The following is a 24269-nucleotide window of genomic DNA, read 5'->3' as shown; positions in this document are numbered from 1 at the left end:
TCCATTCTCTTAGCTAAACACTGCTTCTTCCCGCCCACTTCTCTTCAACCGTGGCAGTCATCATATTCAAAGCTTCGAGATGGACAGAACAGAACGCCTGAAGCTGCTCTTCAGCGAGGACGAGGTTTTGCTTCAGTTCAACACCCGTCTCAATGCCGTATCTATATCTGACTCCAAGGCAGCCGAAGGAGCTTCTTCGACTGTAGTAACACAGGAAGAAGTACAGTTAGAAGACGACGGCAAAGACTCGGAAACCAATACTAAAGCAGAGGAAATCGCCGAAGAGCTTGACCAGAGCACTGTCCAAGAGGCAGACAAGTGCAACTCATCCATTCAGGCATCAGACACTAAAGCTTTCACTCATGACGGAGAGGAGCCACCAACACCAATCGACGGATTCTTCTGTCCCCTTATGGCCTTGTCTAGATATCCATACAAGTTCGTGCGCAAAGAACTGTCACAGACGGTGGCTAGCCGATTTTTCGACGGAGGGAAGTTTTGGCAACGAGTCTGGGATCTGTAAGGTACCTGGCTTACACACTTATAGCTGTCTACTGACGAAGAAATGTCGCAGATACTATGTCCACGTCTCTCCTCAGCTCAGGCATCGTCCACTGTTGCTCGTGCCTGCTGCTCAAGCCCGGAAGTACATACAGGAAATTAATCGTGAGCTTGAAGTGACGCTGTCGATTCCGGAGGAAAGCGAAATGGGAATGCTCTTGGACTTCAACCTGGAGGGAGTTCCTCAACCGACGTTCATCGGCCAGTGTACAAGCCGGGAGATGAAAGATGAACTGGAAGCGACCATCCCTCCGCGCACCAACTATGAGCCTCCTACCGAGATGGATGAAGCGCGTCTCGCGTACGAGCAAATGATTGAACTCGGAATAAATGCGTCGAAAAACAAGAGTAGGAGCAAAGCATCCAAGACGAAGAAACAGCAGATCCGGCTTCAGGCTGAAACACAATTGATACAAACTCGGAAGAAAATGCATTGTCACCTCGGTCTACGATCCTACCACTCCCTAGATCTTCCAGAACTTATAGACGAACGATCCTGGGAAGAGAAGCGAAATGACGACAGCAGTATGGCGCAAAGGCTTGACAACGTGTGTGACAACGGGTTCCCTCGTCTCGATATGAATAATCCAACTATATTTCCATTCTGGAAAGAGCCGATTTTCATCTGCGTTGACGTCGAAAGCAACGAGCGTTGCCATGAACAGGTCACGGAAGTGGGCATTTCAACTCTGGACACTGTGGATCTGGTTGGCATCCCTCCCGGCGCGAACGCAGAGAATTGGACCTCCAGAATCCGCTCCCGTCACTTGCGAGTCCGAGAGTATGGCCACATTGTCAACCGTCAGTACGTATTAGGATGTCCGGGCAGTTTTGAATTTGGGGAGAGCGAATGGGTGTCCAAAGGGAAACTGGCCGATGTCGTCCAGGCCTGCTTCCAACCTCCCTACTCATTCGGTATCGAAGACACAGCTGGTGTCCAGCTCGGCAGTGGCCCTGAGCACAAGCACCAGAAGCGCAACCTGATTCTCGTGGGTCACAACACCTCGATGGACGTCAAGTATCTGGCAACTCTGGGCATTCCAGTCTTTGAAGATGTCACGACCGCCTTCCTGGAGCGCATCGACACTGCCGAGTTGTATCGTATCATCAGAAGTGAGTTAAACCAGCGTTCGCTGGCAAGCACTCTCAGCGAACTAGGAATCATCGGATGGAACCTGCACAATGCAGGGAACGATGCTCGCTATACGCTTGAAGCGCTAGTGCGAATGATTTGTCGTGATACAGGCGAGGTTAGCGTTGCTGCTTCAACGGTGGAATAGATTTTCTGCTGGCCAGGTAATTTCTGCCCTATGCAGTCTATGATTATGTTATTATTGTACCCCTTGTGCCCGATCAAGCCAATAGTATCGCTACTGGGAATGTCGTTGCTATCAGCGCAATCATCCTATGTCACAGTTTCTATTAGTTACTGCTGTTATACGAGTAGAAACAGAGACATACTAGCAATCATTGGGCTTACCTTACCTCTCACTCTGTGGTCCAATACATATATCCGATACATAGATCATATCATAATATGACGTGTATAATCGTCAACTTTACTGATCAGCCCTGAACAACACAAGCAACTTTCCAAGACACAATCTCGTCCACCAAGCAGGCCCATAGTCTCCCTCTGCACTGTCTAGACCATTAAGCTTATTCAAGCATAGATACTGTTATTAAGGTGCATTGTTCCTCACTAGCTAGTTGACTTACTAGTATAACTAGTTGCCGACTGCCGGCTGACGTCAAACTGATAATAATAATGATAATGATATTGATAATGATAATGATAAGCTCCAGCCCACCACCGTTGCCCCTCCTGCCCCTCAACCAAATATACCTACAAAACCCAAACTTCGCAACCTCACCACCTCACATCCTCTAACGACAGACAATACAAGAAAGCAAAAACAAAATGACCACCCCACTAACAGTCCACCTCCTCAACATCTCCACCTGCCCCCTCTCCAACGCAACCACCCACCCCTTCCTCCAACAAGCCGGCCGCGGGCAGATCCCCAAACCGCTTCTCTCGCAATGGCTCTCCCAAGACCGCCTCTACGCGCAGTCCTACATCCGCTTCATCGGCCTGCTACTATCCAAGATCCGACTCCCGCCGCACAACCCGGACAGCTCGAAGTCGAGCACCTCGACAGCCGAGCACCGCGCCATGGAGGTGCTTATCGACGCGCTGGTGAATATCCGCACGGAGCTGCAGTTCTTCGAGGACACGGCGGATGAGTACGGGCTGGATTTGACGGCGTTGCCGGTCGCCATGGAGGACGAGGAGCGGGAAAGGGGCGAGTGCGTGCGCGGCGAGGATAGGGCCGAGGAGTCGTACTTTGGTCCGAATCGGATTACCCAGGCGTACATCGATATGTTTATGTCGGCGGGGAGTGCGGCGACGAGTCTGCTGGAGGGGATGGTCGTGCTGTGGGCGACCGAGGCGTGTTATCTGCAGGCGTGGCGGTTTGCAGCGTCGTGTGGCGCGTCTAGGAAAACGACGGCGGGCCCGGAGCAGGACGCCGATGGGGGTGCGCTGCGGACGCGGTTCATACCGAACTGGACGAGTCCCGAGTTTGAGGCGTTTGTGCGGCGCATTGGGGATGTGGTGGATGAGCTGGCGGGGCAGATCAAGGGGGCCGAGGAGCGTGAGAATGTGATGGGTCGCTGTGTGCAGTGGTGGCGGCAGGTGGTGTGGTTGGAGGAGAGATTCTGGCCGGTTGTCAAGGTAGACTAAGTTAGGGTCTGTAGGGATAATTGATAAAAGATAAAAGCAAATAAATATCATTACAGTTCGTCCTAGTCATCGCGTCGTCCAGAGATCAGACCCCCCCAGTACTCCGTACATGACATAGCAAGCAAGCAAGCAACCCAACGCCAGTCCTTTCGTTCCTGTTGTAAATGCATCAAGCCATCCCGCTGCGAACCTCAGGCTTCTATCCCGTGGACATGTAAAGAAAGACTCCGGACGGCCGGATGTGCTGCCAGAGCCGACGCGAAAGAAAGCAAAGCAGAAAACAAAACACACAGTAATGTATCAGTTTGCAACATGTCAGACTTTTGAACCAGCAAATCTTAGTCGAATACAATCGGTATAGGTGTACATAGAATACATAGTCATCCATTAGCGAGCGTATCAAGAGGTCGCTGCACTCGCACGAGCGGCATTGCTCAGTTGCCGATGGTATGATCCAATCGGCTGGAAACCTCTGTATAGACACCATCAGCATCGGCCATTCATCAAATCAAAAGAAGGGGAACAAACCTGGCGAGATCGAATCCTCCTTCGTCATCATCATCCGCATCCGGCCCCGCCGGCGCCATCGGTCGCTCCGACTTGACCGTACCGTTGACACCTGGTCTTGCTTCCCCGAGGTCTCCTGGCTCGGTTCGCAGCGGCGGAAGCGTCCGTCCGTGTCCGAGACCGTTCGATGTCCCCGGCTTACTGGGACTGACCAGATTCGGCGGCGGAGGACTACTGCTTGGGAAACTGCCGATGCCATCCCCGACTTCGCCCTTGAGCGGACTCATGTCGGGCACTGGCCGTGCTGGTGTGCTACCAATGTCCGCGAACTTCCAGAATTGCGCAGGCGAGCTCATCGGCATGAACTTGGACGGGACCTGGGCTGTGCTAGGAGGCGGAAGTCGAGGCTGCTGCCGCTGCGGGGCCGGCGTAATCATCGACGACGGGCCATCGTCGTAGTACGAGGACGAGAGAACGGGCGGCGAGTTCACCACGTTGTCAGAGAGTCCATAGGCACGAGTCAATGCGCTGCCGGCCCCGTGATTCTTGGTGGCAGAACGTGTAGGCAACGGGGATGGCTCCTCGTAATCCCGGGCATTGGTGTTGCGGAGAGGATGGTCGACACCACGAGCGACCCGCGAGCCCCGTTCCGGCGTGTAGGCCTCCACGGGTGCTACGGGGAACGAGCTAAATCCTGGGGAGGACACTGCCGGCGATTTCTTGCCATTGAAGACGTTTTCGGAGTGGTTGTTAGCACTCCGCGACACAGGCTCTTTCGTGGCTGGCGACGACGGGGCGGAAGATTGAGTAGTTCCCTTTCGGAGCTGTTTCTTCCAGTACTCTTCGCGGTACTCCGCGGCAATCTGCCACTTCATTCCCTTTCCTGGCTCGTCTGTACGCCGAGGGACTTTTTGGAACGCCTTATTCAGCGATAGATTGTGACGGATGGAGTTCTGAAGTTTGTCAGTTGTCAGTTGCGGGCAGCGACGGTGAAGAAGAAAAATGAAGACGACCTACCTGCCATCCGCTCTGGGAATGCCGGTAAAAGGCGTATTTGTCCATGATCCAATTGTAGATGCTGTTCAGAGTGAGCTTCTCCTCCTCGCTAGAGAAGATCGCCTGCGCAATCAGAGTGGCGTAGCTATATGGCGGTTTCAGATCCTTCGCCGAGTCCTTGCTGTAGTCAATCTCCTCCGTGCTTTCCATCATCATCCCGCGGTTATAGAGCGGCGACTGTTTGGCGGTGCGCGGACCGACGGTATCTGGCGAGCGCGGCGGGGGAGTCACCTGGCGTTTGAGGAACTGCGGGGCGGGGGCTAGCGATGGCTGACCGCTGGCGCCGGCTGAAGCGGTCGCTGAGGTTTGGTCGTTCATCACCGCGCTCGGCTGCGATGGCTGGGGATGCGAGTGCTGGGTGGGATCCCACGATAGCAATTCTTCTTCACCATTGGCGATGCGCTGGGCGCGCGCCACGAAACTGGGATGGATATTGGCCTTGTCGCCCGGAGTGACGAACATCATCTGGGTGTTGGCGATCTCGATGATGTCGCCGCAGGAGATAATCGCATCGGTCCCGCGCTTCAGAATGACGTTGTTCAGACGAACCCCATTGCGTCCATTGACGCGAATGTGCCAGGAAGGGGTTTCCCCGCCGTCATAGAAGATCTCCGCATGCAAACGAGAGACGAACTTGCTCGGGCCCAGATCGACATGGACGTCGGGGAGGGCCCTTGCAGCGATCGTAACGGGACTCGACTGCTCATCCAACTTCGGTTCGCGATCCGGTTCGCGTCCGATATTGACATGCAGTGTTTTGACGTAATAGGTCCAGTTGCGGCCGGCGATTTTCGCATATGCGCGGATACTCTGCGTGTTCTCCGTCTTCTTGTTCGAGTGGTCCCGTGCCACGCGCACTTCTTCCCGGGCGACATTCAGACAGGATATGACCATGTCCACCAGGTCCTGGTTGGCGGACAGCTCATTTTCGGGGGACGAGTCGTCGGCCTCATCGGCGGATTCTTGCGCTTTGACGGGACGGGCAGGAGGGGAAGGACGGTGATCAACCTGTGGGAGCAGATTCAGTACACAAACACATCCCGATCGCAAACAAAAAAAAAAGCTTAAGTCAGGTCACTGACCTTGCGCTTCTTATTCGAAGGCCGAGATGGCGACGAGTCCGGAGCCTCCGCGTCTGATGTTTCCTGCAGTTGGATTTCCTTGCGCCGCGCGCGGCGCCGATTTGATAGAGGCATTTCTTGTCGATATTGTTTGTTGATTTGTTTGGTTTGGTAGACTAAGCCGGTGTAAACAAATATGGGTTGATCGACTATCAACCACGAGAAATAGGCGTACTTTGTTTTCGATGATATCTAGCAACGGCGTATGATGCAGTTTGGGAAGGACGAAAGCAGAGTCGGATAGACGGAAGCAGAGAAGCAAAAACAGAGAGGCGACCAAACGAACAGAAGGGAAAAACCTAAGCCGGGAAAATCCCAGTGTTCGTCGCAAACTCGGATGAACTGCGTGAGAAAGAAAAGAACCCAAGGAACTGATGACGGGTTTGCCACCACGCAGAGAAGGCGACGCGATCTGTGAGTGGCTGGTGGGAGGGGTGGGAAGCCAGCCACTTGCGGAGGTAAAAAAAAAATAGACGTGCGTTAAGTAAGGCTTAGTATTGCCTTGAAAGGATAGGTTCAAGTTGGACAAAAGGGGGGTTTTGATTAGACAAGGGTTTGTGTCCAATGTTAGGGCAGGAAAAGAAAGGAATAGGTAGATAGAGGACAGAGAGAAGAAGATGGTGGTGATGATGGTGAGGAGATTGATGATGATGTTGCTCGTGATGGTTGATGGCGCAGTGACGATAACGCGCCGATTGTGTTTGGGGCGTGACCTCTTCCGCGTGGGGAACAAGAATTCAATTATACCACCATTCACCTAGATTCAAACGCAGGATGAACTTGTTGATCCTGTAGAACAAGGAGATAGAGGTCAAAATATTTTGATATCGTAGGATTCCCCCAGTCTTAAAGATGCTACTCGCATCCAGTCAATACCACCATGCCCCATCGATGGATCCTCCCCAGCCGCCGTAAACAGAAGCGAGGGTGGAGCACGCCGAAGGAATGGAGGAAACATGGAAAGTCAATGTTCCTAATTTGTTGCTTGTTTGAGAGAAAATCCATCGCAATCTATCCAGACAAGCCGAAGACCACCCTCGAAGATCCAGTTGGCTGTAAGGTAGGAAGAGTTGACGAGAAGAACTACATGGTAAATAAGGTATTAACCGTACCGATCATCAGCAAGACATCCCTCGTGCTCATGCTGATCACCCACTTATCGATAATCACATCGATTTACAAACAGAAAACCCTCAACATCTCATGAGTTACCGACTCTCTGAACAAACCGATGAATCGAATGGAATCAACCTGGTCGTCAACCTCATCGCCTATCGTCGACAGTTCACCAGAGATTACTCTTGAGTAGACTGGGAAATCGATGCAATGGAACATTACCGGATCAGGCAAAGGCCAAGCGCAATCGAAGCCTGGAACGTTCCGGAGAACCATCATTACTCGACAATTTGTAAACACACACGAGGAACAAGAAGCCGGTGAGAGCAATCAATTGTCTGTTTTTGTCAAAGTAGTATACTTCCTTATGGTATGCTTATTTTCCATCTCCCAGATCAGCCCAGTTAGTTCAGTCCCTGACATGAACTGCTCCAGTCAGGTAAGGTACCTGCGCACTATCGACTGTTTGCGTCACTCCGTCCGGATGTGGCTTAGCGTGGCCCGTGGGGGAGAGCATCGCCTCGTGCAATGTGAAGTAGTGAACTATGACCTCAGGAGGATCAGTAGTCAGTAGCAGGATCAATAATTGACACTGTAGCATCTTCCCCATGGTTACACTGGGTGCAAATCAGTATCTTCATTATCCTACTTTGAGCCAACCCTCTCAGTGTTGCCTTGTTTTGACTCCTACCACCAGAGTCCGCAGTGGAGGTTCCATACAGCACTGGTCTTGTCCTATGGCAAAGTGCCGTCCATGCAAGCAAACAAAGCGCTGAAAACGGTTGTTGACCATTGAGAGCAAGACAGACAGGCCAATCGACTACATGCTACCTGGCCGAGTACACTGTTACGTCAATAAACACAAGTCCATTGAGTTATGTTCTGAGAAATGAGCTTTCATACACAGCACAAAGAAGAGTCTCAGCCGGCAGAGAGAGGAACAGTTAGAGAAATGAAATATGGTAATCACACACAAGACGAACTAGCCCAGTCCGAGAATTGAAAAATGAGACAGAAACGATAGGAAAGTCCACACCCGGTCAACTCCGTAGAAAGAGAAATGAGAAGGCTGGATCGACATTGGCAAAGAAAAAGGAAACCTTAAAAGACAGGGGAATCCGGTGACGACAACAAATAACCCACGATTTAATGGTGCATCTTGGTATCTTCATCGCCATCCAATCCATGAAGTGTGGGATACATCACACCGTGGTTAGACTCAGCCTTGGCTGCGGGAGGCGCAGAAGGCTCTTCGGTAGTGATGGGAGCATGACTCGTTTCCACACCGTCCATGCGTCCATCGTGCTTGGTATTCGGAGAAGCGGCGGCCGAAGCACGGCCCTCGGAGTCGGAGTCATACTCGCCCCTTTCCAGGCGGGATGCAATGTAGCTACGCAGATACTCCAGGAGGCGAACCTTCTCCACCCACTGCGAGTCGGCACGCTCGGCCACTTCCGTAGCTGCCTGAGCGGTGCGCAGAGCCGCCTCGGCCTCAGACGGGCTGCTCGAGTGCAGTGCAGGATCAATGAGGTTAGCCGAAATGCGCACTGGAGAATTGGAACCCGACGAACGGGCTTTGCCGGTAGGCGTGCGTTCGCCGTCCTCCTTGCCGTCGTGAGAGGTGTCCATCTGGATGGACAGGCGACGCTCTTCGGGACGAGCACGCTGCAAAGTGCCTCCAGTGTACCGGCGACGATCATCATCAAAGATGCCGCTGAGGGTAGAAGGAGGAGCAGCACTCGACGCATTGGGGTAGCCACCCGCCAGACTGTCGGCCATCGTAGCGGATGGGAGTCTGGGGTACATGCTCGAGCCACCATCATGGTGAGGCGGCGAAACGCGATGAGCGGAGGAAATGGAGATTGGAGAACGACCAGAGGTGTACGACTGGGCACTGGAGGGAGGGGTTAAAGCCGGAGTGCCAGTGGGAGGCGAGTGTGTGGCAGGGTTGCTCATGGAAGAGCTAGCAGAGGTAGTGGCCACAGTGTGGCTCGGAGGAAGCTGCGTGGGGGGAGAGTGTGTAGTGCGGTAGCTCATGCCGCCATGAACGTAATGGGCTCCAGGCTGTGCAACACCAGCAGCGGCAACATGATCGTCATTCTCGTAGATGGTATCCTGCATCTGCTGCAAGAATTGATCGATGTTGATCAGGTCGTTCTTCGTGCGGATGTTGCTCATTGGGGGGAGATGGTAGACAGGAGCACCGTGTCCACCAGGGGCGTAGCCACCACCCACGGCCACGGGCGCTGGCATGGGCTGGTATTCAGGCACAGGGCCACCGGTCAGGATAGGGAGAGACAGATTCTGAAGACCAAGGAGGCGCTGGCCAACCGCTGCGTAAGAGTGAAGATCGAACTGACGGCGTTTCAGATCGCCAAAGAACTCGTTCAGAGCGTCGTAGCCCCTCTTCTTGGATTCATACGAAGCATGGCCGTCGTGACCGTGGTTGAGAGCATAGTATACGTTCCCGTAGGAAGGATTGGACGGCTGGTGTGGGGGATGAGACGAATAGTATTGGGGAGCACCGTGCGCATATCCTTGGCTGGGCACTGCATTCAAAGATGGCTCGAAATAATGGGCGGCAGCAGCATAACCTGATCAAGAAGGATCATGTCAGTTCCAAAATTGCAAAGCCAAAATCGGCATTCGTCGTTACCTTTTCCAGCTCCATGAAACATCATATCCGGATTTCTGGCACCCGGCTCAGGCGACCGCACAAGCACCGAGTCATCGGCATGGGTCTTCACGTGTTTCTTGAGATCTTGGGGACGCTTGAATGCTTTTCCACAGAATTCACATTTATGAGGCTTCAGAGGAACGTGGACACGGATGTGAGACGTGATATGGTCACGCTTAACAGTCGTGGTGCGGCAACTTCCCCACTGGCATGTCAGATTGAGGTTATTGGTGCTCTTTCGACCGACGTGACGCTCGCAGATGTGATCCTGATCCTGTCAGTCTTGCTCAAGTAGCCCAGGTGTTTGTGTTGTCCGGTTTGAGGGTGTTCTTGCCGAGGATGAGGCGATTAAAGAGATGCAGGGTATGACGAAATGACAAAGACTTACATAAAGTGACTCTGGAGAAGGACATTTCTCAGAGCAACCCTGCCACAAGCAGGAAAGTTGTTCGTCACTTGGAGGAGTTCCGTTCATTTGGGGAGCACTAACAGCCGCGGTCGCAGCAGCCGCGGTCGCAGTCACGGAAGCGGGAGGGGTCGAAGTAGACACAGGAGCTGGGGTTGTAGCTGCAGGCTGCGACGAAGGCTGCTCCTGCGAGATGGGTCCAGGCATAGGGGCTGCCGTTGCCGAAGGCGAAGCAGTTGTGTTGTTGGTTGCGTTATCTTGGTGTTCAGACATTGTGCCAAGACTGATTTCTTGTCCCTTTTCTTGGGAGCAGCGGAGAATGAAGGGAGGATATCAACGCAAGTTAACTGCGATGAATCGTGTTTCTCACCACAGGGAGAGAGGGGGGAAAGGGAAGAAGGGTTAAAATGAGTCAGAGAATCAATTTATCGGAGAAGCGACGGACGTCGTCTGCCAGAAAATGATCGGCAAGACTCGCCGCGAAAAGACAACGCAAAAGAAGCTGTAAAGTCGTGTACACGCGGCACACGTAGACAAGAGTTCTCAACGAAGTGAGTAAGATAGGAAGAAAGGGAGAAAAGAGGATGGAGATGGAGGAGGGAAGGGGGGGGTATGGATGGATAGAAGAGAGGAAAGTCTTGGAAGAAAGGAAGAGGAGGCAGAGGGGGGGAATGCTTGGGTTCTTGTCCTTGGGCCGGGCGCAAGGTAAAAAAGGACAACAACTGTGGGAAAAGGAGGGGGGGAATAACAGCCCAGAAAGTCGTACGGGAGTAAACTGACTACCTAGGAGAGTAGGAGAAGTATGATGCCCAGAAGCCCAGAAGCCCAGGAAAAAGCGCATTGCACAGCCGGGCGGAGGGACAACCCAAGACAGGGACAAGACCGGGCCAAGAGCCATGCGGGCCCAAGCCTGAGTGGCGTCGAGCCACGACACATGACTGGCCGAGACGAAAATTGCGGGTGGGCTGTGCTGATCGGTTAGGTTAGGCAAGTTACAGAGTACAGTGCACCTGATTGGTAACAGCCAGTGGTACTGCTCCGTCCACGCCTGTTTGGCTCTTGTATTGAGTTTCTCCGTGACCTGGAGGATAGATCAGACGAGTTCAGTGATTCCATCATAATGTAGATATTTTTTGAGCAAAAATCATAGCTCACGTTGAGCATGATCTCATGGAAGTTGTCAGTGTCTAGGAAGAAGAATTATCTACAGAAGAAGATCCCACAACACTGAACAGAAGGTCGCTTGCCGGGTGAAGCAATTAATCCGATCCGAGCAGCTCACCGGCGCTAAGGCAACATCAGAACAAAACCATACCAGGAGTTACCGATAAATTACACGATTCCGTCTACCTCCAAAAAACCCCGCATCCTTGCTAGACTCGAAGGAGCAATAATAATTCTGAGAGGAAAGATGTTCATATTATTGGTGATCATAATGGCCTAGGACTCCAAAGTTAATAATAATACAAGCGAGGTCGTGATGGAAACTCATTACCTATTTTTGACAAAGCGACAAGAAGACCAAGACTCCAAGAGTTCCTCTCCCAGTTGCACCACAGAACCACGGCCACTCTCTTGGCAACTCGTCTCCCGCCCCGTGGATGGGAGTCTTGGGACTTGGAGGTTGAGGTGGCCAGTTTATGGAGTACCCATCATCCGATCACTAACTTACTGTCTGAGCCATTATTCATCCTCTGACACGTGTAAAACTGCAGAGACGCCGACAGTGGTCACCTCCATGATTAGTTTGGATTAATCCACCATTCAAGTCACCGGTGTCGGGTCTTCGTCGTGAGCACCAAATTGGGGATCGTCCGAGGCAGGCCCGGTCTTATCCGGGGTAAGATAATACTATCGGGAACTTGGCATGTTATTATTGACAGCAAATCAATCCTGCTCGTAATAATGCTACCTCAATATAATCCTAGACCTAGTCTACTCCTAGGTACCTTAGTCTCGTATGTATGTTTGAGCAGCGAATTCAGCGGGATTAGCAATAATATTCGGTACAGATCCGTCGAGGATATGACCACTGCTCAACTAGGGAGAGTACTTCTGATTCAGTTCTGGTCAAGCGAAATCACTAGTATCTATCTGTCTAGGGTGACAACGAGTAGTTGATGACAGCCTGATGACAAGCATGTCAATCCTACCGTCAGTCCTAAATTGTGGTGTGCTGAGAGCATGTCAAGACTTATGAGTTGAGACCACTGCCCTCCGAAGGAGGTGAGGCAGTAGTAACTAGCCTCATTGCAGCAGCCTAATAATAACATCAATTTATCCCTGATCCCAGGCAACAACATATTTTCATCTCACTCCCAATAGACATACGGAGTACAGATCTCTAACGCAGACAGTACGACTTAGTCAGACACAAGGAACCGTGTCATTAGCCCTCGACCGTGCATGAAGCTGTACAGGAATCCTTGAATTATTCAACTCCAGCAACAATGTCACTCATCTGCTGTGAGCCTTGGATTAGAGCCTCTGATAGCCTTCTTTCGTCCAGCTGTACACTGATTTCAAACAGAGGACTTGTATACTCGAGCATGATGAATATAGATACCAGCAGAGCGGTGAAAGAGGACATTGGATCCACCACAATCCTTTCTCCAGGCTCCGTACATCAGCAGGCGTCAGATTCAACCCTCATACACGCGACGATGCCAGTCAATTGTCCATCAAAATTGTATTGAAAGACCTCAAGTCTATCCTTTTTGGATTTCTGTAATTCAATTGAACCTCTGTCATCAATGGGTTGATCCGTCTTTACGCCGTTTTTCTTATTGTCAGTCTTTTCCTACATCAGCACATAGACCTGTATATCTTCACAATTGTACATATACCATGTCAATCAAACTCTCTACCGTCCTGTCCTCCCTCTTCTACCTCCTCCCTCTCTACCTCTTTGTCCTCGCCCCGCTCCTCCGCCAATTCTTCCCAGAAGAAGAATCCCCCCTCAGCCCATCCACCACCGACTACCTCTTCCCCAACGGCGCAAACGACCAAGACGCAGATGACCTCGCCCCCTCCCAAGCCCTCAACCTCCTCGACGACACCTTCATCAGCATCGACGACGGCATCACCACTGACTGCCCCCTCGACCCAGCCTACCGCATCCACTTCCTCTCCCGCACCCCCCTAGTCATCTACATCGAAGGCTTCCTCACCACCCCCGAAGCAGACCACCTCGTCGACATCAGGTACCTTTCCGCCCTCATCCCCCCGTCTCACACGAGCCTCACTAACAGACACAAAGCGTAGGAAAATACACCCCCAGCATAATCTACAACGGCATCACCGAGCGCATCGACCCCTCCACCCGCCTCTCCGACCGCGCCCTGCTCGACCGCGACCCCACCGTCCGGTGTATCGAGGACCGCGCGCGCGCCTTTCAGGGGTGGCGCCCGCACCTGTACATCGAGCGCATGTGGGCCCAGCGCTACAACGCCTCCGGCCACTACAGGCACCACTATGACTGGGCAGGCTCCGTCGCGCGCGGCGGCGACCGCGCCAGCACGTTCATGGTTTATCTGGATGATAACTGTACCGGTGGAGGGACGAATTTCCCGCGCCTGCGTATGCCGGTTGATAGGCGGTGGTGTCGGTTTTTGGAGTGTCAGGACGAGGATGCGTCGGAGCTGGAAGATGGGGACAGGGACGAAACACAGAAAAGAAAAACTAGGGCTAGGGGGACGGGAGAAGGCATCACCTTCAAACCTATCAAGGGTAATGCGATTTTCTGGGAGAATCTGAGGCCCGATGGGACGGGGTATCCCGAGACATGGCATGCGGCGCTGCCCGTCACGTCGGGGACGAAGGTTGGCTTGAATATTTGGAGTTGGTACCAGCCGCCGCGGAGAAGTTGATTCAATTCAATAGAGTGTATATACTGTAGACTAGTGAACTAGACCAAAGCCAGATAGATTGTATATCTGATTGAATAGAATATGTGTAATTGACATTAAACTACCAGTACTAACCTATAGAATAAAGGCACTCCGTATATACCAGTCCTGAACGCCAAACACATGACATGACCGTACACTAGTTTCTCATTATCTCGTAGAACAAAACCGAATTTTTCAGACCGTATCATATGCTGCACCATTCATCAACTTCCCACATTCATCCACTGGATCCAGTCGTCGTTGGCGAGCGTGTTTGGTCGGCATGGATCGCCGAAGATATCGTCTAGAGGGAGAAACCCCATGTCAAGGCCCGCTCCCATTTCATTATTCTCGTTCATTCCCATGCTAAAGCCCTGCGATTCAGTTGTCGTCGGCACCTGCTGCGGCCCTGACGAATCCTGAGGGAACGTTTGTGGCTGGAAGTTGTATCCTTGCCACATGAAGTTCTGATTGGGGATAGACACCAGGTCGGGGCTGTTGACCGCCTCGGTGCCGCTGCCAGGAGTCGAGCTATGCGACACGGGTGACTGCAGCCGAGCTTGGTTCATAACCTGCTGCTTCTGCGGTACGACACGATGCGGGAGTGTGCCATTTATGCCGGTTGACGTTCCATTATTAAAAAGCGGGAAAGTGCCAAAGTTGTCAAACGTCGGAGTGGACACCGCACCCATTGGTGAATCATTCGAGGTCGACGACGGTAACCCCTGCGATGACGGGTCGAATCCGAACTGATTCGTTGACTGTAGGCCCAGTCCGTCGACGCGGAAATGGTCATCTTCCAATGTGGACATTGGTTGAGTGGGATAGGCAAAGGGATCGTCGGATGGGAACATGATGGGCATGAGGTCCGGCAAATTTCCGGTATTGGCCAACTGCTGTGCTGAGAATTGCCCCGACGAGGGCTCTCGCGAATGCATCCCCGGCATTGGAGATGCCGTGGTCGTTGCGCGAGCTTGATCGGCAATAAAGGGCTCGGGCGTCGTCGTGGTGGTGTCGGTACGGGGCTCCGGGGTAGACGGAGGCCACGTTGGGGTACTGACTTGGGTATTGACTTGGCTCTGATACATCTTGCCACCGCCAAAATTATGACTATCGTCCAAGCTCTTGGGTGTATTGCTCGCCTCGGCCTTGGACTGTCGGCTCAGTAGTTGCAGCGGAAATGTACTAGCTCTCTGCGGAGGCGCTATCTCCGGCGCAGGTTGCTGACTCTTCACATTTGCAGCAGGCCGAGAGACAGCGGCCGGCGCTGGACGCTTGAGATTCACAGGCTTCACCGAGCTCTGGCGGTTTTTCAAGAGCTCGGGGAGGTTCTTGAACAGAGAATTGAGACTCTGCGAGCAGCGATCTGCCGCCAAACTCTTCTTCGCCAGTCCGGCCAGAGTGTTCTTGCCCTCCATGGCGTCTTTCAAAACACCGTCCTTGGCCGTCGGCGAGTCGGGATTCTCGAGCACAAAGAAGATCAACGACAAGATGGCGAAATAGGTCGTGTACATAGTAAACCAGAAGGAACCATTGAGCAATCCTCGCTTGTGCATGCCAGTCGTAATATGGACAATATTTCGTGAGACGCTCACGCATGCGGCGGCGCAAGCGTATGACCGCCGGTCCACACCTCGAGCTTGTGACCCGCTAGACACATAATGCAAGAAGGGTCGATACATGACAACCTGCACGTGAGCATAGCTGATTCGCAACAGTTGTCGGATACTGTGAACGCATTAGTCACAGACAGCAGACGCGATAGGAAAAGAGGTGCATACCGTTCTAACTGGGGAGATACCTCCGTCCCCGGACGGAGAGCTGCAGGCAGTTCCTCCATCCAGGTCTGCAAGTCGCGCTCGATTTCGCGAATCTTGGAATGACTCACCATGTAGCGCATATCCGACTTGGACGGATGCAGAGCATTCTTCACTGGATATATGTACTTTACCACCTTGAGAATGATGTTGGACAGCCGAGTATGGGCATTGGCCCCTGCCATCAAGGGCGTATAATCCGACGGCATGGGCAAAATACCATCCTTGGTGATAAACTGCCCATCAACATCCACAGGGTACTCCTGATCGATGTCGTCATTGCTCAACATCTGGGGCAGCCCCAGCATGGTGCTCACGTAGACGTCCATCTTCCGTACGACCCAAAAAATGCGTTTCCGCAACTCTCGCTCGATGGGGTTGAAGTCGGCGGCTACAGAGCGATGCAGGCCTAAGCGCAGAGCCGAACGGAGCGCTATTCCCACATACGAATAGCACGTACTTAGTTTGGCGGAGGATTGTAAGAACAAGACCATGAAACAAACCGCTTGTAACGAGGTCAAATCACGGCAATCGGTGATGTCCAGGAGTTGCCGGCCAGCCTTGAAATATTGAAATCTGTAACGCGGAAAAAATCAGTTGCGGCCGATGAGGGACATTTTTATAACTCAACTTACCCTTGACCAATAGCGCCTTCATAACCTGCAATATCCAGGGTACCAGCCCCGTCATCCGAGAATAAGCAACCAACAGCTATGACGATGTACAGAAGCGGCAAGAACGAATTCTCTTCGTTTCCAAACTGCTCCGGAGGGGTATCATAGATTCGATCTAGCATGGCGAAGAAGCTGGGCTCGTGCACGAACCGCATAAGAGAACATCCCTCGTACAAAGCGTGGTGGCACAGACGCTGTGCAACATCCCGGGAGGGCAGATCGTGAGTGGGGGGTAGCGAGGAATCTGACGGAGAATCGGACGTCGACTTAGGGCTATCCAACATCTGAGAGAGGACCCGTGTTCGGAACGACGGGACCGGCATGTCTGAAGCCCCAAGTTGCTTGCGCAATCGTTGCAGGAAGATGATACCGGAGGTATGTCCATGATAATCCCAATGACCCTGGTCATCCAGATCCAGGCAGCCTGAATTCTCAACCATAGACTCCAACAGCGACTCGTCACCGGCACCACCGTCCGCTGCGTCTGTTGTCGGTTCAGGAGCAGTCGAGGTTTTAGGGGCGCTTGCGGTTGGCATTGGCGGCTGCGGTTTTTCCTTTTTGATGGCGGCCAGCATCTGCTCGGTCGCATGCACGTCAAACTGGGGGTCGTCCAGGTTCAGGTCGGGTAGAACCACGCGGAGAAGGGCTTCGGCTTTATGCAAACGATTCTCAAGTGCCTCGACATATTGCGGAGCAGGGTTTCGGCGCCGGTTCGAGGGTTGATCATATGTACATTCTGGAGCGGTATCAAAGTCAGAAAAACCGAAGATCCATGGTTATGAAGGCCAAATTACCATAGCTATAGACTGTGCAATGGGTACACGGCTGTTTCCCATCGCACTTAATTTTCTTGCGACGACATTCATCGCAGGCGCGAGTCACCCGGCGCCGCTTCTGCATGGGAAGAGGCTCCTTCGTCTTCGAATCGGAAAGATGGCCATGACTGGAAGCGACATCGTGAGGATGAGCAGGGAGTGCGGATGAATTCGAGTCGTCATAGTTGTAAAACTGTGTATCTGATGCGGATGCGGGATCGTCCTCGTTAGAGGTCTCGGCGGGGGCGCCGGCGAACGGGCTGGAATTGGCGGCCATTCTTGACGATGACGTTGGCGCAAGGGTTCATGCAAGGGGACGAATCTGATAGATTTGGAAGAGGAATGAAATAACGGCCCGCGTGGCGATGCAAGACCTATCGCACACGAGGGGCAGATCGGAGGATTACCGCAAGAGTCATGGAAGGCACACGGAGGAGTGTGTCTGAGTAAGAGAGAGGGAAAAGGCGAAGAGGGATGAAGTAATCTCTGCGGCTAAAGCCAATAAAGAGTCCACAATGGAACTTTGTTCTAAAGGTACTGGGATCCCAATCCCTTAAGGGTCGTATTCCCGGCGACAGGAGCCAGACAGCCTTAAGTCCGACCGAACAGTAAGTACTCCGACCGAAGAGGGATGAGTCAAAATCAACAAAGAAGGGCGCACACTCGGCCTGAGTAACAGTAGAATATCGGCAGAATTATGGATGCCCAAGAGACATTCAGGACCGTGAAAATGCTCGAATAATAGTCGAATAAAAGACGGCGATCCCCAAGTTAGTCGGCGTCCCACTTGTGGTCTTCTTTTCCCTTCTGGCTGCTTATGCTTCCGTGGTTGGTCAGTGCTTCCGCTTTCAGTAGAGCAGTGAAAATGGCGCAAAAAGGATGAGCATAAAAAGATGACAAACCAACAGGGATGGTGTTGGACAGGGAATACGGCAATGCCGGAACAACAGTATTTTGTGCAGTATGCCTCTCGTAGAGCTGTAGATATATCAAAAGCTGTGGGAGAAGTGTCGGAAAAGTATTCACGCACCTTTGGGCGCACAAACTGGGTCAACCAGGATATTTCACGACTGGGATGAACTGATCGGGCCAGAACCGGTCTAGAAGAAGAGAAGAATGAGAGTGATAGACGATGAGACAGTGAGAACGACAGAGTGAGATGATTTGGATGATTATCTCCCTGATCAGCGACGCAACAGGGTTGAACTCTCAGACAAGACACCAAAGGCTTTGGCTAACACCAGTAGCGTAATCATCGAATGTTCGAAGAAGCCTCGGTAGATAAATTGCGTAAAAACTAGATACCGAATCTTTGGAGAGGAAATAAAAAAAAAATGTTCTGTGACGCCTTTAGAGCATCTGATAAGCTAGAAGTTGCGAACAAAAGAACAGGAGGGTCCACTGGTCCGAGATGGAGAGATGGGTCTGAATCACCCACTCTACTCCGTGGATACATACTCAGTCTGCTGACTTACTGTAGGTACCTCTGTAAGGATACTACTACTCCTGATGTACTTGACAGATATTAATAAGAGATAGCTGTTCTATTCTCCTAAGTAACGGTCGAAAGCATGCCAACCGGAGGCAATGGGATATGAATAATCCTAGTCTGAATGAATGCACTAAAATGTACTCCATACCACACAGTATCTGTCATTCCGACTCTCCATCTGCTGCTGATTATTCAGTTGTCTTACATAGAAAATCCCCTCATGCTTAAAGAAGGTTTATAATCGTAGTCCTAATCCTAATCCTAATCATAGTACAATCATGGTCAATGGAGGAATTATACTTTGAATAGTCGCCACCTGAGCCAACAACTATACATACTTTATGATCTCCCAGTCTTAATTATGACTGACCCCAGCGAAAGACTCTACACAATCCCCCTAGCCAGCTAGACAAGGGGAAGAAAATATCTCAACGACTTGAATGGTTCACAACAGACAATGATCTCTGAAATTTGCTGTTCAGTTTAATCTATCATGACCTTTTTACTTGTCACTCTCTGTTGTATCTTTGCCACTCTAGGATCCTTTCTCTTTGGTTACGATTCGGGGGTGATTGGGTCAACGCTCCAACAAGAGGCCTTTCTGCAGCATTTCAATCACCCTTCTGATGCAGCCACTGGAGGCATTGTCTCTTCCTATAATGGTGTTTCATCCCGTTACTGCTTTTTGGATGAGTTTTAGATCTAACATGCCACAGGAGGAGCCATTCTGGGGTCCATCGCGGTCCCCTACATCTGCGACCCCTTTGGCCGCCGCCCAGTCATGTTTGTAGGCGCTCTCCTGGCCGCCCTGGGGGCTGCTCTCCAGGCTGGAGCTATGCACATTGCCATGTTGATTGTCGGCCGTTTGATTGCTGGCTTTTCCATTGGCTTGATGTCGACCACCATTCCGATCTACTGTGTGAGTGCTGTCCAACAACCATCCTACACACTCGACATGCTCTTCTGCTAACCGACCCCAGAGCGAGGTTTCTCCGGCGCATATTCGTGGCTTTCTCGGTGCGATGCAGCAGTGGATGCTTGGGCTGGGTGTGGTCGTCGCAGTATGTCCCTCTGACTCTCTTTTCGCGGACAGTTGACCGCTGACTGCTGTAGCAATGGGTCGGATATGGCTGCTCCCTGCACACGGGCGCCTTTTCCTGGCGGTTCCCTCTAGCCGTCCAAGCCGCCCCCGCCGTCATCCTCGGCCTTGGAGTCTGGTTTCTCCCAGAGTCGCCCCGATGGCTGATTGAAAAAGGCCACAAGGACGCCGGCAAAGCCGTGCTCAACCGCCTGCATCTCAACCACACCCGCACCAACACCGACCTCATCGAGTCCGAGTTCACCCAGATCTGCGAGAGCGTCGCCTCCGACTCCCGCACCGTCGTCTCCTCCTGGCGCCAGCTGCTCTTCTCCTCGCCCACCTGGCGCCGCCGCGTGCTCCTCGCCTGCGGCATCCAGGCCTTCACCCAATGCTCCGGCACAAACGTCATCCAGGTCTACAGCCCACGCATCTACCGCTCGCTCGGCCTCCCCACCTCCACCACCCTCATGATCACCGGCGTCTGGGGCGCCCTCGCCCAGTTCTGGAACACCGTCTTCCTGCTCTTTATCGACCGCGTCGGCCGCCGCAAGCTCCTCATCCCCTCCCTCCTCGGCATGGGCGCCGCCCTCTGCGTCGAAGCCACCCTCGCCCGCTACTACGGCAACTTCGCCCCGGACGCGGACTCCTCGGTCCCTTCCTCTCCTGCAGCCCTCCGCGCCGCCATCGCCATGTTCTTCGTCTTCTCGCTCTTTTTTACATCACTCGGCCTCATCTCCTGGCTGTATCCCGCCGAGATCTTCCCCACCGCCATCCGCGCCCGCGGCTCGTCCATCGCGACTGCCACGAACTGGAGCCTCAATCTCGTTTTCGCGCAGTGCTCGCCCATTGCGCTGACTACCCTGCAGTACAAGTACTTTTACTGTTTTGTTGCGTTCAACTGGGCCGCGGCGGTGATTGTCTGGGCGTTTTACCCGGAGACAGCGGGCAAATCCCTCGAGGAGGTGGGCGAGGTGTTCACTACCCGTACGCCGGCTCGGCAGCGTCGCAGGGCCCGGTGGTGTGGGTTGGATTCGCGGGAGGATGTCAAGGCAGGTGTTACATTGCAAGTTACACAGGGGAAAGAGTTTGCAATCGGGATATAGATATTAAGTGTAGTGTCTGAAGATAAAATTGTTCACTGTATAGAGAGAATATACTTCGATTATCAACCAAGCGACGCCGAGCAACCATGCCGTACCCTGTTTGTACAAACCATAAATGCGAATGATGAATAGAGAAGACGTCCAGGACTAGAAGATATCACCTCAACGCAGGCATAATATAACTCGTAAGCGGCGCACTGAGAATTTCCTGCCGGAGTGCCTCCTCCCACCCCGCCACCGAGCCCTCCCACACCTGCAGCGTCAAGCACCCCAGCAGAAAATCATTGACGCGCATCCACGTCTCGTAGCCCAGGCGCTTCGCGACCTTGAGCATCCGTCCGGCGAACCAAGGCCGGCCGTGTGGCGTTCGCGCAGTGGACGAGTACTGCGTGAAATCAGGCGAGGCGGGCTTGAGCTCAAGCTCATCCAGCAGGAAGACAGAGGGGAGGTCGGGACTGGTGCTGGGTGTGGCCGTCCCGTCGTTGCACTCCAACATGATCTGCAGCAGGGCCTCGACTGAGCCGCTCATGTTGACCTCGCTTTCGAGCACGGCCTGCTCGAGCGTGCGCAGGAAGGTCTCGCTGTGGGCGATGGATGAGCGATAGTCCCATAGGCCGGCGTTGAACATGATCAGCGCGACGAGGCGGGCGACGAATTGTTTGCGGTTGCCTGAGGCGATGAATCGGACGCCTGGCGGGGCGGCGAGAATCTGATATAGAAGGGAGGTAGGTTGGAAGGCAGTATGGCGCATGGGTGCGATGGCGGGGTTGGTGTGTGTTTGCTGGTGGAGGGCGAGTTGCTCGCAGCGTTTGAGGAACTCGATGAACTCGTTGCATTGGTGTTGGAGTTCATCTCTGAGGGAGAATGGAGGGGACGTAGAAGGGACGCCCTCAAAATCGGTGGCAAGACAGGAGGAAATTGGTAGCGAAGTTTCGGTAATATCAGGTTGTGAATGAATAGGTGGATTGGGCTCGAAGAAAAAGCTCGGCCCATGAGTTTCATACCCCGACAGAATATAGTCCTGCCAGTTGATCAACATCCCCAGCCGGGTGTTCTCGAACGCCGCAGGCCCACCGCGCGCTCGAATCATCTCCCGAGCAGCTCGCATGTGAATCCAGCTGATCTGCTTGTGCCCCGGCCGGGGGTCAAAGTCCTCCAAACCGGCTGCACTGAGGCATGCAATGATGGCCACGTCGCTAATGTCTCCGGGGTTTGCAGCCAGATGCTCGCGGAGCATGGAGATGGCCCGGTTACGATGGACCAGAGTCATCTTCGTTTCCTCCTCGTTCCGGACCCAGGCCCATGTGTTGGCCGCGTGGACGAGAATCGTGTTCTGGAAGGCGACCGGGCCTTTCATGCCCTCGGGGACAAATACGGCCGTATACCAATTGTGAGCCTTAGGGGACCGGAAGTGGTTGCCATAAGAGCAAGCCGGCATCTCGTTGACGTAAAAGTCAAAGAGTTTGCGACCCTCCGCATCCAAATCCATAGGCAAAGTGTTGAAGGGGTCAGTTCGCGCTGCGCTGAGAATTGATTTGGGGGAGAGGGTTAGCTCGTAGGGAGTTGTTGGGGCAGAGGACAACGGGGACCGGCTGTCAGACTCGGAGTTGCTGCTCTGGTCACCAGATGCATAGAATTTGGGCAAGTCGGAGGATGAAACAGAGCCGACAGTATCCGCGTTCGTCTGGCCTGCAGCTGCTGAGACATGACGCTCCCCAATCCCTGTCGATGAAGCCTCCCCTAAGGAATCCTCGCGCTTGGATTCGACCCCCACTTGCATATCTGTCGACTCGTCCGGGCTCTTTCTCCTCCGACCCTTGCCAGGATCCTTCTTCTCCTTCTCGGTGGTACTCTTTCCCGCACTCTTGTTCCTCGGTCGCCTGCGAACCTTTGGCTGTGATTCCTCTCTTCCCTTCACAGACTCGCCATTATCATTGTCTGGTTGCGGCTCGCCACCGCGTTTTTGCCGCATATATTCTTGCATCACATGGCGTTTGACTCGGGTGAGATTGCTTCGGCTATTGTTTGAAGCATCGATGAACGCCCACCGCGTCTGCGAGGATTGTGCGGGTGGCTCATTTGCAGCTGTTTCTTCCGAAACATCGGACATAATCTATTCTGAAATTGATTTCCGCGTGGTAACGCGGATAGAAACTCAGGATTGAAGATTGAACTAGATAGCTCTCATAAATGATAAAGGACGACGGCGCATCATCAATTGAACACTCTGCGCTTCTTCGATTATGGAATATCCCAAGCAGAAGCAAAAGTACTGTCCAGCCGATTCCAGTATACGCGGAGTTCAGTACTGGAAACGAGCGTAGCTAAGATGCGACGACACACTGTAGATATTCTTCAATTATACCACGATCAACTCGGTTTAATGGTCGAGTATCTTCATTGACGCCGATCTTTTGAGGTTGATTGTTGATGATAAGGCGGGGTGTTAATGGCCGGGATCGCGACAGGTGGTGAAGAATGTCTCCCAGACTCCAAACGACTGGAAACTAGCTGAGCAGTCCTCTGGCCAAAACGAAGAACACTGGGGATTTCAGAAAAACAGCGAAACCTGGATTGAATTCTATGCAGGAATTGAAAGCGCACTCGACATCAGAAAAGCGACAAGTGGGCGATCAGCGCATAAAGACCGACGGAGAGTATTGACTTTGCGGTGCTTTGGTTCAGCTTCAAGCCAACGTCTCAATTCTTGGGACTATTCTCCACAGTACAAAGTTGTCAGATTGGAATCTCGAATCAAATGGATCGCGGAACTGACGAACAATGGTCCTGTAGTTATCGATCGGCCGGTCCAGTCCAGTCCTCAAATTCTGAGGATCACCCACCCGCCTAGTCCCGGTATATGAGGGGATTTAAGGTGGGGATGGACCAGCAGACAAAGAGACTCCAGATTCGAGACTCAAGAGATGGAAGAGAAGTAGACTAGGGACGAGCTGAATCCTGAGGAAAGTCAAATGCCTTTTCTGATGGTCTCCACCTGATCGCTCCATTCAGTCTTACTCGTCAGTCGGAACTCCTCAGCCGTGCGGGATTGGACTAGTTGTTGTGCTGCCCGTGGCTTAGCATCTCGCCCCAAGTCTCTCATCGGCGTTTCAACTTTAATGAGAATGGTTCGAGAACCGAGACCCTGGCAGGAGTGAGAACACTCGTATGTTTGATCAAGGACTTCACATTGACCTTGAATTTTGT

The 24269-nt window shown here is 52.7% G+C and overlaps 8 protein-coding genes across 8 annotated transcripts; 4 read left to right on the top strand and 4 right to left on the bottom strand.

The window, feature by feature from the left end:
• Positions 1-79: 79 nt before the first annotated feature.
• On the top strand, positions 80-1841 carry ALT_1604 (3'-5' exonuclease; the record flags this gene model as incomplete). Its single annotated transcript, XM_033562380.2, has 2 exons — positions 80-519; positions 575-1841. The coding sequence occupies 2 exons, from the start codon at positions 80-82 to the stop codon at positions 1839-1841; spliced, it is 1707 nt and encodes a 568-aa protein (XP_033418271.2).
• A 641-nt stretch (positions 1842-2482) lies between these two features.
• ALT_1603 (putative transcription regulator PAB1642) lies at positions 2483-3307 on the top strand (the record flags this gene model as incomplete). Its single annotated transcript, XM_033562381.2, has 1 exon — positions 2483-3307. One exon carries the CDS (start codon positions 2483-2485, stop codon positions 3305-3307), a length of 825 nt encoding a protein of 274 aa, XP_033418272.2.
• A 399-nt stretch (positions 3308-3706) lies between these two features.
• Positions 3707-6066, bottom strand: ALT_1602 (putative forkhead transcription factor Fkh1/2; the record flags this gene model as incomplete). Its single annotated transcript, XM_033562382.2, has 4 exons — positions 3707-3779; positions 3836-4767; positions 4832-5878; positions 5953-6066. The coding sequence occupies 4 exons, from the start codon at positions 6064-6066 to the stop codon at positions 3707-3709; spliced, it is 2166 nt and encodes a 721-aa protein (XP_033418273.1).
• Positions 6067-8253: 2187 nt separating this feature from the next.
• Positions 8254-10463, bottom strand: pacC (putative C2H2 transcription factor PacC; the record flags this gene model as incomplete). The annotated part of the gene is made up of 3 exons (XM_033562383.2): positions 8254-9701; positions 9764-10052; positions 10173-10463. The coding sequence occupies 3 exons, from the start codon at positions 10461-10463 to the stop codon at positions 8254-8256; spliced, it is 2028 nt and encodes a 675-aa protein (XP_033418274.1).
• A 2574-nt stretch (positions 10464-13037) lies between these two features.
• On the top strand, positions 13038-14059 carry ALT_1600 (oxidoreductase, 2OG-Fe(II) oxygenase family; the record flags this gene model as incomplete). Its single annotated transcript, XM_033562384.2, has 2 exons — positions 13038-13393; positions 13450-14059. 2 exons carry the CDS (start codon positions 13038-13040, stop codon positions 14057-14059), a joined length of 966 nt encoding a protein of 321 aa, XP_033418275.2.
• Positions 14060-14304: 245 nt separating this feature from the next.
• Positions 14305-17663, bottom strand: ALT_1599 (putative C6 transcription factor (Mut3); the record flags this gene model as incomplete). Its single annotated transcript, XM_033562385.2, has 5 exons — positions 14305-15808; positions 15862-16306; positions 16358-16473; positions 16533-17307; positions 17366-17663. The coding sequence occupies 5 exons, from the start codon at positions 17661-17663 to the stop codon at positions 14305-14307; spliced, it is 3138 nt and encodes a 1045-aa protein (XP_033418276.2).
• Positions 17664-19371: 1708 nt separating this feature from the next.
• On the top strand, positions 19372-21062 carry ALT_1598 (sugar porter family MFS transporter; the record flags this gene model as incomplete). The annotated part of the gene is made up of 4 exons (XM_033562386.2): positions 19372-19540; positions 19595-19797; positions 19859-19939; positions 19992-21062. 4 exons carry the CDS (start codon positions 19372-19374, stop codon positions 21060-21062), a joined length of 1524 nt encoding a protein of 507 aa, XP_033418277.2.
• Positions 21063-21219: 157 nt separating this feature from the next.
• On the bottom strand, positions 21220-23172 carry ALT_1597 (sigma-70 region 2 family protein; the record flags this gene model as incomplete). The annotated part of the gene is made up of 1 exon (XM_033562387.2): positions 21220-23172. The coding sequence occupies one exon, from the start codon at positions 23170-23172 to the stop codon at positions 21220-21222; it is 1953 nt and encodes a 650-aa protein (XP_033418278.2).
• Between the last annotated feature and the right edge of the window lie 1097 nt (positions 23173-24269).

The sequence above is a fragment of the Aspergillus lentulus genome (genome assembly GCF_001445615.1).
Source record: "Aspergillus lentulus DNA, contig: Alt04, strain: IFM 54703, whole genome shotgun sequence".
Classification (NCBI taxonomy): Eukaryota; Fungi; Ascomycota; class Eurotiomycetes; order Eurotiales; family Aspergillaceae; genus Aspergillus; species Aspergillus lentulus.
The sequence above is the reverse complement of the archived record's forward strand: the minus strand, read 5'-3'. Positions and strand labels throughout refer to the sequence as shown.